General features: G+C 47.3%; 1 protein-coding gene across 1 annotated transcript; it reads left to right on the top strand.

The window, feature by feature from the left end:
* Positions 1–9,479: 9,479 nt before the first annotated feature.
* LOC127321325 (GDSL esterase/lipase At5g03610-like) lies at positions 9,480–10,881 on the top strand. The gene is made up of 4 exons (XM_051350347.1): positions 9,480–9,786; positions 9,872–10,158; positions 10,241–10,517; positions 10,646–10,881. The coding sequence occupies exons 1-4, from the start codon at positions 9,480–9,482 to the stop codon at positions 10,879–10,881; spliced, it is 1,107 nt and encodes a 368-aa protein (XP_051206307.1).
* Positions 10,882–20,219: the final 9,338 nt, after the last annotated feature.

Raw genomic sequence — 20,219 nt, forward strand, 5'->3', positions numbered from 1 at the left:
GAACCCCCTCCAGTATTAAGTTGCAAAGCAACAGACAATTGCATTAAGTATGGTGCGTAATGTAATCAACAACTACATCCTTAGACATAGCATCAATGTTTTATCCCTAGTGGCAACAAGACAACACAACCTTAGAACTTTCTCACATCCGTCCTGTGTGTCAATGCAGGCATGAACCCACTATCGAGCATAAATACTCCCTCTTGGAGTTACAAGCATCTACTTGGCCAGAGCATCTACTAATAACGGAGAGCATGCAAGATCATAAACAACACATAAGCATAGCTTTGATAATCAACATAACAAGTATTCTCTATTCATCAGATCCCAACAAACGCAACATATAGAATTACAGATAGATGATCTTGATCATGTTAGGCAGCTCACAAGATCCGACAATGATAGCACAATGGGGAGAAGACAACCATCTAGCTACTGCTATGGACCCATAGTCCAGGGGTAGACTACTCACACATCACACCGGAGGCGACCATGGCGGCGTAGAGTCCTCCGGGAGATGATTCCCCTCTCCGGCAGGGTGCCGGAGGCGATCTCCTGGATCCCCCGAGATGGGATCGGCGGCGGCGGCGTCTCTGGAAGGTTTTCCGTATCGTGGTTCTCGGTACTGGGGTTTTCGTCACGGAGACTTTTTATAGGCGAAAGGGCAGGTCAAGAGGCGGCACGGGGGCCCCACACCACAGGGCCGCGCGGCCAAGGGGGGCCGCGCCGCCCTAGGGTGTGGCCCTCCGTGGCCCCTCTTCGTCTCTCCTTCGGACTTACGGAAGCTTCGTGGAAAAATAGGCCCCTGGGCTTTGATTTCGTCCAATTCCGAGAATATTTCCTTACTAGGATTTCTGAAACCAAAAACAGCAGAAAACAAAGAATCGGCACTTCGGCATCTTGTTAATAGGTTAGTTCCAGAAAATGCACGAATATGACATAAAGTGTGCATAAAACATGTAGATAACATCAATAATGTGGCATGGAACATAAGAAATTATCGATACGTCGGAGACGTATCAACAACCGAACGTGTGACCGAGTACGGAGGTGCTGCCCGTTCGTGGCACCGTGATCAAGATCTTCTACGCGCTTTTGCAAGCGGCAAGTGATCGTCTACCGCAGCAACAAGAGCCTCATCTTGTAGGCTTTGGAATCTCTTCAAGGGTGAGACTCGACAATCCCCTCGTTGCTACCGTCTTCTAGATTGCATCTTGGCTTGGATTTCGTGTTCGCGGTAGGAAATTTTTTGTTTTCTATGCTACGTTATCCAACAGTGGTATCAGAGCCGTGTCTATGCATAGATGGTTGCACGAGTAGAACACAATGGTTTTGTGGGCGTTGATGCTTTTGTTATCTTTAGTTTGAGTACTTTGCATCTTTGTGGCATAGTGGGATGAAGCGGCTCGGGCTAACTTTACATGACCGCGTTCATGAGATTTGCTCCACGCTCGACATGCAACTTGTATTGCATAAGTGGCTTTGCGGGTGTCTGTCTCTCCTACTATAGTGAAGATTCAATTTACTCTTCTATTGACAACACTAGTATCACCGTTGTGGTTCATGTTCGTAGGTAGATTGAATCTTACTCGAAAACCCTAAACCACGTAAAATATGCAAACCAAATTAGAGAACGTCTAACTTGTTTTTGCAGGGTTTGGTGATGTGATATGGCCATAATGTGATGATGACTATGTATGAGATGATCATTATTGTATTGTGGCAACCGGCAGGAGCCTTATGGTTGTCTTTAAATTTCATGTTGAGTAGTATTTCAAAGTAGTTGTAATAGTTGCTACATGGAGGATAATCATGAAGACGGCGCCATTGACCTTGGTGCTTCGCCGACGATGATGGAGATCATGCCCGTTGATGATGGAGATCATGTCCGTGCTTTGGAGATGAAGATCAAAGGCGCAAAGACAAAAGGGCCATATCATATCACATATGAACTGCATGTGATGTTAATCCTTTTATGCATCTTATTTTGCTTAGATCGCGATGGTAGCATTATAAGATGATCCCTCTCACTAAAATATCAAGATAATAAAGTGTTCATCCTTAGTAGCACCGTTGCCAAGACTTGTCGTTTTGAAGCATCTCGTGATGATCGGGTGTGATAGATTCAACAAGTGCATACAACGGGTGCAAGACAGTTTTGCACATGCGGATACTAAGGTGGCCTTGACGAGCCTAGCATGTACAGACATGGTCTCGGAACACGTGATACCGAAAGGTAGAGCATGAATCATATGATTGATATGATGAACACTTTGAGTGTTCGCCATTGAAGTTACATCTTGTCTCGTGATGATGGGACTTGGTGTGGTGGATTTGGTTCGTGTGATCACTAAGACAATGCGAGGGATATTGTTTTGAGTGGGAGTTCACCTAGTTTTTAATTATGTTGAATTAAAATTTGAACTCAATTTGTCATAAACATTAGTCTAAACTATTGCAAATATGTTGTAGATATGGCGTCCTCAATCAATTTTAACCAGTTCCTAGAGAAAGAAAAGCTTAAGAGCAACGGTAGCAACTTCACCGACTGGTTGCGTCATGTGAGGATCTTCCTCAATGGCGGAAATCTGCAATATGTGCTTGATGCACCGCTAGGTGACCCTCCTGCAGAAACTGAAACCGATGAAGTAAAGAATGTTTACGCGACTCGGAAAACTCGGTACTCTCAAGTTCAGTGTGCCATCCTATGCAGTCTGGAAGCCGATCTTCAAAAACGTTTTGAGCACCACGATCCACATGAGTTAATCAATGAGTTGAAGACTATCTTTGAAACTCATGCGGCCGTGGAATGCTATGAAGCATCGAAACACTTCTTCAGCTGCATGATGGAAGAAGGCAGCTCCGTTAGTGAGCACATGCTCGCCATGTCCGGGCATGCGAAGAAACTCAGTGATTTGGGAATAGTGATTCCTAACAGATTGGGGATTAATCGTGTCCTTCAATCACTGCCACCTAGTTACAAGAACTTTGTGATGAACTACAATATGCAGAACATGAACAAAGAGTTACCTGAACTCTTCTCCATGCTGAAATCTGCTGAGATTGAAATCAAGAAAGAGCACCAAGTGTTGATGGTCAACAAAACCACCAGTTTCAAGAAACAGGGCAAGTCTAAGGGAAAATTCAAGAAGGGTGGCAAGAAAGCTGCCACGCCTCCTGTGAAACCTAAGACTGGCCCTAAGCCTGATGCTGAGTGCTATTACTGCAAGGAGAAGGGACACTGGAAGCGTAATTGCTCCAAGTATTTGGCGGATCTGAAGAGCGGCCTTGTCAAGAAGAAGAAAGAAGGTATATCTGATATACATGTTATAGATGTTTATCTTACTGGTTCTCGTACTAGTACCTGGGTATTTGATACTGGTTCGGTTGCTCATATTTGTAACTCGAAACAGGAACTAAAGAATAAACGAAGATTACTAAAAGATGAAGTGACCATGCGCGTTGGAAATGGATCCAAAGTCGATGTGATCGCTGTCGGCACACTTCCTCTACATCTACCTTCGGGATTAGTTTTAAGCCTCAATAATTGTTATTTTGTACCCGCGTTGAGCATGAACATTATATCTGGATCTTGTTTAATACAAGACGGTTATTCATTCAAGTCTGAGAATAATGGTTGTTCTATTTTTATGAATAATATCTTTTATGGTCGAGCACCTGAAAAGAATGGCTTATTTCTGTTAGATCTCGATAGTAGTGATACACATATACATAACATTGATGCTAAGCGAATTAAATTAAATGATAATTCTACTTATATGTGGCACTGTCGTCTTGGTCATATTGGAGTGAAACGCATGAAGAAACTCCATACCGATGGATTACTTGAATCACTTGACTTTGAGTCACTTGATAGATGCGAAGCATGTCTAATGGGAAAAATGACTAAGACTCCATTCTCTCAGTATTATGGAGCGAGCTACTGACTTATTGGAAATCATACATACCGATGTGTGCGGACCAATGAGTGTAGCATCGCGCGGTGGTTATCGTTATGTTCTAACCTTCACAGATGATCTGAGTAGATATGGGTATATCTATTTCATGAAACATAAATACGAAACTTTTGAGAAGTTTAAGGAATTCCAAAGTGAAGTAGAAAATCAACGTAACAAGAAGATTAAATTTCTACGATCTGATCGCGGAGGTGAATATCTGAGTTATGAGTTTGGCATGCATTTAAAGAAATGTGGAATACTTTCACAATTGAAACCGCCGGGAACACCACAACGAAACGGTGTGTCCGAACGTCGTAATCGAACTCTCTTAGATATGGTTCGTTCTATGATGTCTCTTACTGATTTGCCGTTATCATTTTGGAGTTATGCATTAGAGACAGCCGCATTCACTTTAAATAGAGCACCATCAAAATCCGTTGAAACGACACCGTATGAATTATGGTTTAATTAGAAACCTAAGCTGTCGTTCCTGAAAGTTTGGGGTTGCGAAGCCTATGTAAAAAAGTTACAACCGGACAAGCTAGAACCCAAAGCGGAGAAATGCGTCTTCATAGGATACCCTAAGGAAACTATAGGGTACACTTTCTATCACAGATCCGAAGGCAAGATCTTTGTTGCTAAGAACGGAACCTTTCTTGAGAAAGAATTTCTCACTAACGAAGTGTGGGGACGAAAAGTCGCACTCGATGAGAGTGAAGAATCTCTGCTCGTTGATCGAATAGCGCGATCGGAAGATGTTCTTGTGCCGCCTACACAGACAACAGAGGAAGCTAATGATAATGATCATGAAACTTCAAATGAGACAACTACTGAACCTCGCAGATCGACAAGGGAACGTGCCACTCCTGAATGGTATGATCCTTGTCTAAATGTCATGATTGTGGATAACAATGATGAAGACCCTGCGACGTATGAAGAAGTGATGATGAGCCCAGATTCCAACAAATGGCAAGAAGCCATGAAATCCGAAATGGGATCCATGTATGATAACAAAGTATGGACTTTGGTAGACTTACCTGATAGCCGAAAGGCTGTCGAGAATAAATGGATCTTCAAGAGAAAAACAGATGCTGATGGTAATATTACTGTCTATAAAGCTCGACTTGTCGCAAAGGGTTTCCGACAAATTCAAGGTGTTGACTACGATGAGACTTTCTCACCTGTAGCGAAGCTAAAATATGTGAGGATTTTGTTAGCAATAGCTGCATTTTTCGATTATGAGATTTGGCAGATGGATGTCAAAACGGCGTTCCTTAATGGAGACATTGAGGAAGAGTTGTATATGGTACAACCCAAAGGTTTTGTCGATCCTAAAAATGCTGACAAAGTATGCAAACTTCAGCGTTCAATCTATGGACTGAAGCAAGCATCGAGAAGTTGGAACCGACGTTTTGATAAGGTGATCAAAGACTTCGGGTTTATACAGTGTCATGGAGAGGCATGTATTTACAAGAAAGTGAGTGGGAGCTCTGTAGCATTCCTGATATTATATGTAGATGACATATTATTGATTGGGAATGATATAGAACTATTAAGCAGTGTAAAGGGTTATTTGAATAATAGTTTTTCAATGAAAGACCTTGGTGAAGCATCATATATATTAGGCATCAAGATTTATAGAGATAGATCAAGATGTCTAATAGGGCTATCACAGAGTACATATCTGGACAAGATCCTAAAGAAGTTTAGAATGGACGAAAGTAAGAAAGGATTCTTACCTATGTTACCAGGCAAAGTCTTGAGTAAGACTCAAGGTCCGGCTACGGCAGAAGAAAGAGAAAGGATGAGTCAAATCCCCTATGCCTCGGCAGTAGGCTCTATCATGTATGCCATGCTATGTACAAGACCGGATATAGCACATGCTGTTAGTTTGACTAGCAGATATCAAAGTGATCCAGGAATGGAACACTGGACAGCGGTCAAGAATATCCTGAAGTATTTGAAAAGAACTAAGGATATGTTTCTTTGTTATGGAGGTGACCAAGAGCTCGTTGTAACAAGTTACACCGATGCAAGTTGGAACACTGATCCTGATGACTCTAAGTCACAGTCTGGGTACGTGTTTATATTGAATGGTGCTGCAGTAAGCTGGACAAGCTCGAAGCAGTGCACGGTGGCGAAATCCTCAACAGAATCGGAGTACATAGCGGCTTCAGAGGCTTCATCAGAAGCGGTATGGATGAAGAGGTTCATTATAGAGCTCGGTGTGGTTCCTAGTGCATTGGACCCACTAGTCATCTACTGTGATAACATGGGTGCCATCGCCAATGCACAAGAACCAAGGTCACACAAGAGGCTGAAGCATATCAAGCTGCGTTATCATTCGATTCGCGAGTACATCGAAGATGGAGAAGTAAAGATTTGCAAAGTACACACTGATCTGAATGTAGCAGATCCGTTGACTAAAGCTCTCCCTAGGGCAAAGCATGACCAACACCAGAATGCCATGGATGTTAGGTACCTTACAATGTAATCTAGATTATTGACTCTAGTGCAAGTGGGAGACTGTTGGAGATATGCCCAAGAGGCAATAATAAAAGTGGTTATTATATATCTTTATGTTTATGATAAATGTTTATATACCATGCTATAATTGTATTAACCGAAACATTGATACATGTGTGTTATGTAAACAAACAAATGAGTCCCTAGTAAGCCTCTTAACTAGCTTGTTGATTAATAGATGATTAGTTTCATAATCATGAACATTGGATGTTATTAATGACAAGGTTATATCATTATATGAATGATGTAATGGACACACCCAATTAAGCGTAGCATAAGATCACGTTATTAAGTTATTTGCTATAAGCTTTCAATACATTGTTACCTAGTCCTTATGACCATGAGATCATGTAAATCACTTATGCCGGAAAGGTACTTTGATTACATCAAACACCACTGCGTAAATGGGTGGTTATAAAGGTGGGATTAAGTATCCGGAAAGTATGAGTTGAGGCATATGGATCAATAGTGGGATTTGTCCATCCCGATGACGGATAGATATACTCTGGGCCCTCTCGGTGGAATGTCGTCTAATGTCTTGCAAGCATATGAATAAGTTCATAAGAGACCACATACCACGGTACGAGTAAAGAGTACTTGTCAGGAGACGAGGTTGAACAAGGTATAGAGTGATACCGATGATCAAACCTCGGACAAGTAAAATATCGCGTGACAAAGGGAATTGGTATCGTATGTGAATGGTTCATTCGATCACTAAGTCATCGTTGAATATGTGGGAGCCATTATGGATCTCCAGATCCCGCTATTGGTTATTGGTCGGAGTGAGTACTCAACCATGTCCGCATAGTTCGCGAACCGTAGGGTGACACACTTAAAGTTGGATGTTGAAATGGTAGAACTTGAATATGGAATGGAGTTCGAATATTTGTTCGAAGTCCCGGATGAGATCCCGGACATCACGAGGAGTTCCGGAATGGTCCGGAGAATAAGATTCATATATAGGATGTCATTTTATGTGTTTGAAAATGATCCGGTGCATTTATGGAAGGTTCTAGAAGGTTCTAGAAAAATCCGGAAGAAAGTCACTTTGGAAGGCGGAGTCCCGAAGGGACTCCACCACCATGGCCGGCCAACCCTAGGGGGTGGAGTCCCAGGTGGACTCCACCTAAGGTGGCCGGCCACCCCCTCCCAAGGGAAGGTGGGAATCCCACCTCTAGTGGGAGTCCTAGCTTGGGTAGGTTTCATGTGATATGGAAGGTTTTGGTTTGGGGTCTTATTCGAAGTCTTGTAGACCAACTCTTGGGTGTTCCACCTATATAATGAGGGCCAAGGGGAGGGGGCCGGCCACCACAAAGCCACAAGCTGGCCGCACCCCATAGAGGCCGGCCACCCCCTCTCCCCAAACCCTAGCCGCCCCACTCCTCCTTCTTCCCCGCACGCTTAGCGAAGCTCCGCCGGGATTCTCCACCGCCACCGACACCACGCCGTCGTGCTGTCGGATTCAAGAGGAGCTACTACTTCCGCTGCCCGCTGGAATGGGGAGGTGGACGTCGTCTTCATCAACAACCGAACGTGTGACCGAGTACGGAGGTGCTGCCCGTTCGTGGCGCCGTGATCAAGATCTTCTACGCGCTTTTGCAAGCGGCAAGTGATCGTCTACCGCAGCAACAAGAGCCTCATCTTGTAGGCTTTGGAATCTCTTCAAGGGTGAGACTCGACAATCCCCTCGTTGCTACCGTCTTCTAGATTGCATCTTGGCTTGGATTTCGTGTTCGCGGTAGGAAATTTTTTGTTTTCTATGCTACGTTATCCAACAATTTTTGTGTACTCTAAAATACAAAAAAAAATCACATCGAGATTTTGCATGTTTGTAGATTTCATTATTGTCTACATTCAGGATTTTTTTTCATATTTTTTAAAACTTTAAACTATGATTTCTGAATTTTTTAAAATAAAGGGCTACATGTAGCTCGGTCTCCATTTGCAGTTTTCGATGTTATTACAATCAACATGCTCATATATTAGTTGTAATAACATCTTATATTATGGGATAGTTAATAACAAAACAAGAGGTGGTCCTAAAACTAAAACTCATCTAGGGTTCCGTCCTCTTACTGGCGCTGCCGCCAATCAGTTCTGCCTCTTATGGCCTTGGGGACTTGGAGGCGTGGCGGATTACGGGTCCTCGCCGGCGAAACCGTTCCGTTCTTTCTTTCTCAATGTTTTATTCTAGACGGTGAGGCGGCGACTATATCTTGAAGTAAAAGTAAGGCCCTCCCCACTCTATCCTTTCTTCTGTGGTGCGTCTAGCATTGGTGGAGGGTGCATAGAGTTTGTATCCCGTGAATCTCCTGGGATCAAGTCGGTTTTCGTGTTTGCTGGTGCAGTTTTAGTTCTGGCTCTTTCGACCTACGAGTCTCATCTTTGGCGATGGTTGCTCTAGTGTGTTGGTTCTTTGCAACCTTAGCACGATGACTTTTTGTTTTTTCTACTACAATATATTCTTCTACGACAAGCTTTGACCAGCTACAGTGACACTTTTGGCCCGCGCCAATGTGTGTAGTCACCGCTGGGTGGTCCATAGATCTATTTGTATTTTTGTTACTTTTTAGGTTCTTTGTACTGCTTGGATGGTTATCGATAGATTGATAATTTTTTGTGAAATGAATAAATAATAGGCCAAGGTCTCACCTCGATTCTTAAAATGTTCAAAGGAGAAAGCCCGAAGGGTTCACCATATGCAATGAGGGCCATGACGTGCAGCTGGTCGTTGGCTTGGGTGGTGAACTCCGTGTCCGATTGTGTTGTACGCGTACCTGTACATGACTCCGTGTCCAACCGTGCTGTAGCCCGATCTAGCTGTGGTCTCCGATTCCGACCGACGCCGCGAGTCCGTTTACGATTTTACCTTCCTGGTATTTGAGCTTTGCGTTGCTGGTTCCATAAATAGGAAGAGAGGAGCCTATATCGCAGAAGACGAGTTCGAGGATCCTCGTATCCGCGCCCGCAAACATAAGCACTAGACTAGAGGCAATGAAGCTCCATAGGACCGTCCTGGGCGTCATCCTCCTCGTCCTCCTTGTTCTGAACCCCAATGGAGTTGAGGCCCGGCCTGCCCCTGCCGACGGCCATCAGAAGAAGCTGTCAAGCTACAGCCTTTTCGTCTTCGGGGATGACTTCGCCGACAACGGGAACCTCCCGCTAACCGACCCTGTCACCCAGATGTCCCGGCAGTGGGCATACCCCTACGGCTCCTCCTATGTTGACGCCGATGGAAACCCGCGACCAAATACTCCGTCGGGACGCTTCTCCAACTATAAAATTCAGTCTGATTTCATTGGTATGTACTACTCGGTATGATTGTCAATTAGTAGCTAGTATAGTATATATACTTACTCATGTGATCTCTGGTTCCTTAATTTCAGCAACGATCCTCGGGATCGAGGAAGCACCTCCAGCCCATGCCCTCACGGCGGAGAAGACATGCGACCCGTCCGGCATGACCTTCGCTCATGGCGGCGCTGGCGTGCTGGAAACCACGTCGGCACACAAGGTCCCCACCCTCGTCAAGCAAGTGGACACTTTCAAGAAGATGGTTAAAGACGGGATCATCTCAGAGAAGCAATTGAGTCGCTCCGTGGCGCTGGTGGCCATCTCTGGCAACGACTACCATGCGAACACCGGCGTGATTGGCCTCACTACTCCCAACGATGTGAGTAGCTACCGGCGTTATTTATTTATTATCTCTGCTTCTTACTTACTACTAATTCTGATACTATCATGTATGTATGCAGATCAATGCTTATATTGCGAAGGTGACCAAGGAGATTGCCGACAATGTGGACCAACTGCAGAAGCTCGGGGTGACAAAGGTTCTTGTGAACAACTTGCATCCTGTCGGCTGCACGCCATCACAAACAAGGACAAGCAACTACACCGCGTGTGACGTCTTCGGAAACCTGGGTGCATCTGTCCATAACAATAACCTGAAACAAGTGATGGAAGCAAAGAAGAATGTCCACGTTGTCGACCTCTACACCGGCTTCAGTAACATAGTGGATAATGTACCAGGTACGTACATACATGCATGCATCGGCAAGTATCATTGTATCAATGCTATTAAGTATAAGATTTCTAATCTATGAATTTGATTGTGTGTTTGAAATTGATACGAACAATTTTATCTGATGTACCTATAGGTAAAGGCCAAGAGCTATCCAAGCAATTCAAGCGGAAGTTGTCACCGTGCTGTGAAAGTTTCGATTCAAAGGGTTACTGTGGACAACAAGGCGAGTCGTCAGAGCTTCTTTACACGGTGTGCGACAAGTCCAGCAAATTTTTCTACTGGGACGACATGCACCCGACACATGCAGGATGGGAGGCAGTGATGAAACAGTTGGAGAAGCCATTGAGAGAGTTTGTAGATCAAGACTAGCTAGGATTTTCGTAGATATTTTTATTGTTTCTCTTCGATTGTACTGGCTTGGAGTATCTAGAGCTATGGATTTTTTTACTCTTTAATAATTCTATTTATTACACGATTAAACCTTTTTTGTGAAAATTATGTTCGTAGTCTTCCATCTTCCATGAACAACGAAGATGTGTTCTAGGCCTTTTGGGAATTATATAATTGATTGACTACATAACTACTACGAAGCTTAGACACGGCGACATGCATAATAATTTCTGATTCGATTTGTCAAACAAATCTAACATGTGCAAGACGGTGCTCAGGCTTTTTTTTTTTTTTTTTTTTTTTTGAGAAGTTACCACGTGTCCATTCATATTAGCAACCGATTACAACGTGGAAACAACACGAACACTCCAGAACAACAGCTGTTCCGACACTTTGCACAAAAGACCTCACAAAAAAGAAAATTACACATAGGCCCTTGAGATCTTTGTGCAGAACGCCATCGAGCATCTCCCGCACCCGCCGCCGTCGAGAACGCCGGAAGGGAAAGAGATGAAACCATCGAACCTTGACTCGGAGAAGCACCCTCGCAGACGCCGCTGCTTTATGGACCTCTAACCGCACCCGCCGAGCACGGCGGAGTTGCCTTCTTTGGGGAACATCGGCCGGGGAGAGCCCCGAGCTTGTCCGAGTCGCGCCGCCGCCGGAGCCAATCGACAGAGTCGATGGAAAACCGCGACGCCGCCCATCCACATCCACCAAGCCCGCATCGGCGACAGCAGCCTCTGGAGTGAACTGGCCCTTGATGCCAGCGCGACTCCTGTACAGAACCTCCCTAGCTCCATGGCGGCGTTGGAGTGAGCGCAGCCACGACGGCGAAGCCGGAGGACAAAATCCACAAGGGAGTTGGCGCCGCCGCCACGCCAACCCCCCGAGGAACCCTACTCCCATGGATCCGCCAGATCCGCGGGCACACACGGCCTCCAGCTCTCCGACGCCACCAGGGAAGGCGTCGTCGCGATGGGGATTGAGCTGAGGCCCCTTTATTCCTCCCGGCGTCGCCTCCACCACCACAACGCCGCCGGTAGACCCATCGACCCTACTATCTACAAGCCGGATCCGTAGATCCGCGGTTCCCCCACTCTCCCGCCGCCGAGGCAGCCGGTGGAGAGTGAGGGAACCGGCGATCTGGCCGGCGGAGAGACTAGGGAAACCTGGCTTCTCCTTTCCGCCTCTCACGGGTACTGTAGCGAGGAGAAGGGAAGAGGAAAGCAAGTTCAAAGACGGTGCTCAGGCTGCGACTGATGATAGACTGCAAGATTGAGATTCAATCATCCCACTAACGGCTATATATACATGACAAGGATACATATATATCTCAAAGTAGAACGCTCTCTCTTCTTCTCTCCACTCTCCTCTCCTCTACAAGTAAATGTTAAAGTCAAACTAACAGACGCACCCCGCACGTGGCTTATGATAACAGAATTGTATTTATAGAATTGTAATATCAGGAAGTGTGGCTATCACGCCCAAAACGTGTACATACTAAAGGGGTAAAAGCATCCCAATGGAGTGTGACTTTTTTTTGCACTGATTGGAGCCAGATCCCTGCTAGTACAGATAAATGGAGAATTTCCATGCTAAACCAATATGAATCATGGATGGCCAATAATTGGAAATCATTTTTGGACAAAGTTTTCCATAGGTTTGGTTTATCACCCGAGAAAGTGGAAACGACATGGTAGGAGGTTTGCACCCAGACTCACGATGCAGAATCAGCAACATGCGCGGTCAGAGGTTGCTGAAAAGAGAACATGCTTGTAACCGGAGGTACTAACGGTGACCCTAAGGCCACCGTCGAGAAACTTTCGGGTGTGTTGACGGAGTCATGGCCAACTGGCCCGTGGATCATCTCGACGCAGTGCGAAGGTTTGTAGGCCGGTGGCTTGAGCCGCTTCTGATCCGCACAAGGTTGCAACTGCAGCACCAGAGGGAGACGCTTGTTGCAGATCCGCCACGGTAGCTTGGAGTTGCCCCGAGCGGGCTTCAAGATTCGGCTTCCATGCACATAAATCAGCTAGTTGAGTGGTCTGATTTGCGATCTGGTTTGACATGGCCTCCTGTCGGGCCATGAGCGAAGCCGATTCCTGGCACGCGTCGTCTCCTAGTTCTCGGTCAAGAGCGTCGCCGTGTCCTGCCTCATTTCTCAAGATACTCCTTGAGAGCGGGATCCATGGTGGAGAGGAGGCGACGTCAATTGACAGTATAGCGGCGGGTTTCCAGTGTGGTGGGGGAAAGGAGATCGACCCGGCAAATCTGATACCGGATGTCATGATACCGTTGGGATCTATTCTTATCAGAAGTATATGGTGGCAATATCCGATTACAACGATGGTGGTAATATTCGATTACAGGGGACAATGCTCCGCCGCCGCCCAGGCCGTGATCTTGAGGATGCTTCTCTCCTTTGACAGTTGTTGCCTTAAGTAGAGGCGTGCGCTAGGCGTCGGTTGTCAGATCCGCCCCCCAAAATCAGTTGCATTTACTAACGTTCGATCAATATTGGATGATCATGAACCGGTAACCTTTCTCCCTATTGTTGCGCTGTGTCAGGGCATCTCCAACGGGCCGACGCATATCGGACGCCCAAAAGGTTACCTTACGCGCGTCTATTTGCATCGTCCCGCGTACATATTTTTACCGCGCGTCCGTTTGCGTCTGGGTGTGCTGCCAGCGGGGCGACCCATTTTTTTTGTTTTCCAATAATATTTAAAAAGCATAATGATGCAGCCCCGCCTATCGTCGACGCTACACCATGGCCAAGGAGTCCCCCAAGTGGACCAACGACACAAAACCCCGCCATATATGTCAAGGTGAACCCTATCCTCTCTATGGTCGACGTCAACACCAACTTGAATGGTATGCTACCTCATGCCTATCATCATGGTGTCTACAGGTGCCGACATCGACAAGGACCAAGAGAGAAGGAACTCTCATGGTGCAAGGAAGAAGGAAGAAGAAGAAGGAAAGAAGAGAAGAAGGAAGAGGAAGAAGAGGCGGGAGGAGAAGGCCCAGCCGGCCCAGAGGCCGGTCAGACCGGGCCCCAGACCAGATCCACCCCGGCGACAACCGGGCGTCGTACCGACGCCAACCGGATGGACTTTTGCGACCTTCCCGGTTGCCGCCCGGTCCCTGGCCCGGTTTGGACCGGACCGTCTGGTCCCAGGCCCGGTTGGACCGGCCCCTGGACCGGCTTTCACGGGTTCGACTCGACCGGAACTACCCGAGTCGGTCCACTGCATACCTATTCGACCCAAGTCACCTTGTACCTCTATATAAGCACCTAGGTCTTCCCCTTTACTCCCAAGACAAGATTTAGGCTTAGACATGGATTTGAGCTTTGTCTCCCTAGGGTTTCATCCCCTTTGTATCAAGGCTACTCTTGTTGGATGATTGGATATTTGTGAGTGAGATTCTAGTGTGCTCCACTCTCTCTCCCTCACCGGTCTCCGTCTTCAACACCGATCTCTCACACGGAATTCTACCTCGCGTCTCTTCCGGGTGATTCTATTGGCGTGGTCCATCGAGCCACGAGGGTAAGTATCGATTGTATCGGGTAGGTGTGCATGCGTGAGTTCCTCGTGTTCTTCGTGTTCATCGTATTCTTCGCGCTCTCCCTCCCTTCCCCCTTTGGATTTCGGGTCAATCGCGAGATCGGGCCACACACGGGGTATTAGACCACATCATATGGTATCAGCAGTCTTTGGTTTCCGCGGTTTTAACCCCCCACCCACCCAATTTCTTCTCAAAAAAAAATTCCCCAAAAATCCCCAAAAATAGCCCTAAATTGCCTTTTGATGGATCTGCGATTTCTTTGTGTTTTGAGTGGTTTTGGTCCATGGATTCGGTGTTATTGTGCTTGATCCACTATTTCCCCAACTTCTAGCCCCCAATTCCATCGTTTTCCTTCGATTTGGGTCGATTTGGACGAGTTTGGCTCAAGAACACGACAGGCCGGTTGAGAAACCCGGTCAACCGGGCGGCAGACCGGACCAGCCGGCGCCAGGGCCGGTCAACCGGGCGCCAAACCGGGTGCCAACCGGGCCAAAACCCGGTCAACAGGGCGGCAGACCGAGCCAGCCGGTCACAGGGCCGGTCAACCAGGCCCCAGACCGGGCGCCACCACTCCCACCTCCGCCGCCGACCACCACCACTCCTCTCCATCGCCGGCAAGCACCGCCACCATCCCAAACCACCGGTAAACACCACCGCGGGCCCTCAACCACCGCCGCAACCGCAAGAGCATCGACACATTCCACCACCGGCTTACCACCGCCACCACCGCCAAGCTACTTTGACCCTTTTTCTTCCGCTAACTTGTGTTTGCTTGTTCCGGTTTGAGTGCCTTGTTTGTGAAACTAACCCGCAGCTCCGAAGCAAGCGATGACATCCGAGGCACCCCAAACTTGCAACCGTACTCTTGACATCACCGCCATCATCGCAAGTTGTGTGTTCATCACCGCCTAACATCTTAGGTATAACTTGCATTCCCCTTGTAACCCCTCTTCTTTTGCGATCTATCCTATCGAGCATTGCTTATTGAGTGTTGCGAGACATTGCACGTGGCCCCGATAGTGAGGTGTGTGTGTAGTGTGGAGTCAAGCTTCTAAGCAAAACTCGTGTGGCAAGATAGCAAAAGCGAGCTAACGCTAACATAGTGCGAGAAAAAGCCGCAAAAACACAAAAAGAGTGCAAGTCGCACCATACATACAAAAGAGTACAAGTGCCACCATAGATACAAAAAGAGTGTCAAGTGCCACCAAATACAAAAGAGAAAAGCTTTTAAGCAAAAGAGAGAAAAGGATAAGAGAGGCCGCGTGTGAATCTTGTTGTCTCTTCGTTTGCAACCAAAGCTTTGATCTCTTCTTGTGTTAGTGTGACACCGAGCACCCTTGATTAAGGGCTTCTTACACTTTTCCGCTCATTCCTTGGTTGCACTAACCCCGCTTATCCCGTGTGTGCGTTCCACAACTTTTCCGTGTTTATAGTGATCATCGCTTTGACATTTGATTTTTGGATTTCACCCACTCTTAACAACAAACTTGATTTCGGATTTCGTCTTTTGGCTTTCCACCACACTCACCTACCACCATATTTGCTAGCTTTTGCATGTGTCTTTGTGTGAGTGCCCGATACAATTGTTCTAACTCTCGGTTTGTTGGATCACCCCAATCTTGTCATACCACGGTAAGGTTGCAAGGTAGTGTTCTTCCACTAACATACACCATATAGATCTTGTCGTGCTAACATGTATAGCGACGAAGAAGATATGGAGGAGTACACGGAGCACTTCGAGGAGGATACCTCTTCAAGCACCGCGGATGTGGAGGAACATGTGGAGCTCTACTCTGACTATGGCTCCGCAAGCATCATCGGCATGTCCGACATCGAGGAGCTCGACAACGACCATGGCTCCCCAAGCATCACCGACATCTCCGACATCGAGGAGCTCGACAACGACCATGGCTCCCCAAGCATCATCGACATGGACGACATGGTGGAGCGCCACCTTAAGGACGACTTCGACGAGCTCTACATCGACAATGGCTCACCAAGCATGGACGACATGATGGAGCAACGCCACGAGTACGACATCGACACCATGGCAGAGCCTCACCTCGACCCCACCATGAGCAACACCGGTGCCTCCATGTACCCCTACTTGGCCAATGGAGCTACATATGAAGATAGAGGACCTCCACGATGGCACCATCATATGGATCATCAAGAGCGTCCCCATCATGAGCGTCATCGACACACTTCTCCGAGCTCCTCAAGGCGCCACTATGAGAGTGCTTATGCACAAGATCGTCGACCTCAAGTACATCATATGGAGCATCAAGAGCGTCCCCTGCATGATCGTCATCGACACTCTCCTCCAAGCCCCACAAGGCACCGCAAGCAACATGCCAAGTCGCATGAGCCATCATCTAGGCATGGCAAGGACCGTCATCGACTCACACCATCTCATGATAGTCGTCGACCACTACCACCTCATGGTCTCCATCGACATACATCGCCACATGATCTTCGCCGCCACAAGCCATCTCATGTTCGCCATCGACCAACATCCCCCAAGGATCTTCGACGACACTCATCAAGACATGGTGACGAAGCACGAAGACGAGAGCCTCGACATGAAGGCGACAAACACCATCATAGGGTGTCTACCACTCCAAGGATGGAGAGGGCACATCAAGAGGGTCTTCCTCATAAGGCGACTTCCACCTCTTGTGCCACCACCACAATGGCCCCTACCTCGTCACATGCCTATGGACTCCAATGCTACAAGTGCAAGCAACAAGGCCACCCTCCACGGGAATGTCCCAATCTCCTATGTGAGGTGTGCAAGGCCAAGGGTCATGTGGCATGGCAATGCACAACACCAAGCGCCAAGACGCTCTACTTCAACGAGCTAAATGCACAAGTCCCCAAGATGCCTATAGCGCCCACACTTCAAGATGAAGATCTACACGGTCAACTCAAGGATGATGTGGATCCGAGCCTAGCTCTCCACGACACTATGGCGCCACCGCTTGAGGATGACTTGGGAGGCGATGGAGTTGAGCATGGTGACCATGGGATTCTCCCTTCACCTATGGAGGCGCATGGAGTTGAGATGGTTGAGCATGGGAACTTCCCTTCATCCAAGGAGGTGCATGGAGATGAGAAAGTCGAGCCTACTCCTATATGCTTGATCGATGAGTTGGTACCAATCCCATGTGAGCATGAGAGCCACTTAGCCCACTTGAGTGAGAGTGATAGTGAGTTGAGTGACTCCCACCCCATATGTGAGTTTGAGTGCTTCCATTTGGAGGACATGAGTGATACACCAAGTGAGTTGAGAGAGGTAGATGATAGGTCCATGGAGGACATCGCATTTGCTAACACATTAACCTCTCCCTCGTTTGTGTCTTCTTATGTGGCACTAGGTTCCACGGAGGACGAGTTCCCGATTATGGAGACGATGTACATGGTGCATGAGGATGATGATATCTCACCATGCTTGCTTCAAGACGGACATGTCGACCACATGGATCCTCCTACTTCCACAACACCTACCTCAAATGAGTCGGCCGACAAAGGTAACAACATAGGTGTTGATGATGCCATGATCCCACTAGTGGACATGATGACTTATGAGTGCATGCATGATCTTGATGATACATTTGCTACGTCACATGCTACTTTCATTTTCCCATACGATACTTTGCTTGATAACATTGTTGATCATGTGGAAGTGAATGCTTGTGATACCATGACCATGCCATGCTATGAGAGCTTTAATTTTTCTACCATTGCTTGCAATATGTCGACCACTTGCTCTTTCCCATGTATTGCTTGCAATGATAATGACAAGGATGACATTAGCTTCCGCATGCTTTGCCCCAAATGTTTACACTCTTCCATGATCCTCGCATCCAAGATTGTGAACAATTGCTCTTTCTTATGCTTGGTATGCAAGAATGCTTATTTCATTGTCCACGAGATGGCCCCCATAGCCTTCTCACTTTTTGATGATCATGAGTTACCACATGCCATGAATGCACCTTCTTGCCATATGCACCATCGCCATGCATTTCATACTATCTTGCTTGACACTAATGGTGATGTGCACAAGTCATGGAACATAATGATGGATGATGTTTTCATCTACCATGCACACACGCTTTTTGTTTTGCTTCTTCCATGTGTAGGTACACGGACGACCGCTTCAACCGCCACAGAACATGAGTTGACGAAACGCGCAATTGAGAGCTACCCCAACAAGGGCCTTACCCATGGGATTCACACCAAACGGTATGTTCCCAAAAGCCTTCGCCCTCGTGTGTTTCCGGCTTGTCTTGTCGAGCTTTCGGTTTGGTCCAACTCCTCGTCACCTCTTTGGCCTCTTATGCAACATCTCTTGACACATCTTGTTGGCACAATGGTTGTTGTATGTCTTGATGTTATCATCATACACTCCGAGAATCTCAAGGACCATGCCATACATGTGAGAGACACCTTATGCATCTTGTGCCACATGTCACACAAAAAGTTGCTCTCCTTTGGATTTCTCATTTCATCTTTGGCAATTGAAATGGATTCTTTGACACTTGAGGATACCCATACTTGGCTCACGCCAACCATACTTTCCCAAGCTAGAAGTTTCCATCTCTTTGCCATTGCACATAACAGTTTTGCCCAAAATTTTGCCGCCGATACTTGCCTTTTGATTGTTCCATTTGTGTGGGACAATTCTACACATCACATTTTTGACACTTTACAAACCAAACTTTTACATGCACAAACTTTTGCCCCACCAAATTTTGGATACATCGACACTCTTGTGGTTCCCATTTTTGCCACATGCCTCTTCGAGAAACGACTTGATGCTTCGCATTTGATTGAGAGCCTCTTGTTGGCCGATCACAAAATTGGCATCCACAAGCTTTCCATTCGCAAGTTGTTTTTCACCAAGTTCTTCTTCGACCGCGACTTTATCCCTCCACCACTACATGGGAGACCCGTCATGGACTACAACAAGGACGCCCGCACCACGACGAGCATCCATAAGGATACAAGGGCAACTATACAAGTCCTTCCCCAAGCTACAAGGATCAACGTCTACCTCATCGGTGAGGAGGAGCAAGAGTCGATGACGACTTTTCCCCAAGGGGGGGGGGGAGATGATGCAGCCCCGCCTATCGTCGACGCTACACCATGGCCAAGGAGTCCCCCAAGTGGACCAACGACACAAAACCACGTCATATATGTCAAGGTGAACCCTATCCTCTCTATGGTCGACGTCAACACCAACTTGAATGGTATGCTACCTCATGCCTATCATCATGGTGTCTACAGGTGCCGACATCGACAAGGACCAAGAGAGAAGGAACTCCCATGGTGCAAGGAAGAAGGAAGAAGAAGAAGAAGGAAAGAAGAGAAGAAGGAAGAGGAAGAAGAGGCGGGAGGAGAAGGCCCAGCCGGCCCAGAGGCCGGTCAGACCGGGCCCCAGACCGGCCAGGCCGGCCCCAGGGCCGGTCAGACCGGGCCCCATACCGGATCCACCCCGGCGACAACTGGGCGTCGTACCGACGCCAACCGGATGGACTTTTGCGACCTTCCCGGTTGCCGCCCGGTCCCTGGCCCGGTTTGGACCGGACCGTCCGGTCCCAGGCCCGGTTGGACCGGCCCCTGGACCGGATTTCACGGGTTCGACTCGACCGGAACTGCCCGAGTCGGTCCACTGCATACCTATTCGACCCAAGTCGCCTTGTACCTCTATATAAGCACCTAGGTCGTCCCCTTTACTCCCA

This window comes from Lolium perenne, chromosome 6 (assembly GCF_019359855.2).
Source record: "Lolium perenne isolate Kyuss_39 chromosome 6, Kyuss_2.0, whole genome shotgun sequence".
Taxonomy (NCBI): Eukaryota; Viridiplantae; Streptophyta; class Magnoliopsida; order Poales; family Poaceae; genus Lolium; species Lolium perenne.

Coding starts and splice junctions, on each gene's coding strand:
- LOC127321325 (XM_051350347.1), top strand. CDS start 9,480: ATGAAGCTCCATAGGACCGTCCTGGGCGTCATCCTCCTCGTCCTCCTT. Junction 9,787..9,871: donor AATTCAGTCTGATTTCATTG/GTATGTACTACT, acceptor CCTTAATTTCAG/CAACGATCCTCGGGATCGAG. Junction 10,159..10,240: donor GCCTCACTACTCCCAACGAT/GTGAGTAGCTAC, acceptor GTATGTATGCAG/ATCAATGCTTATATTGCGAA.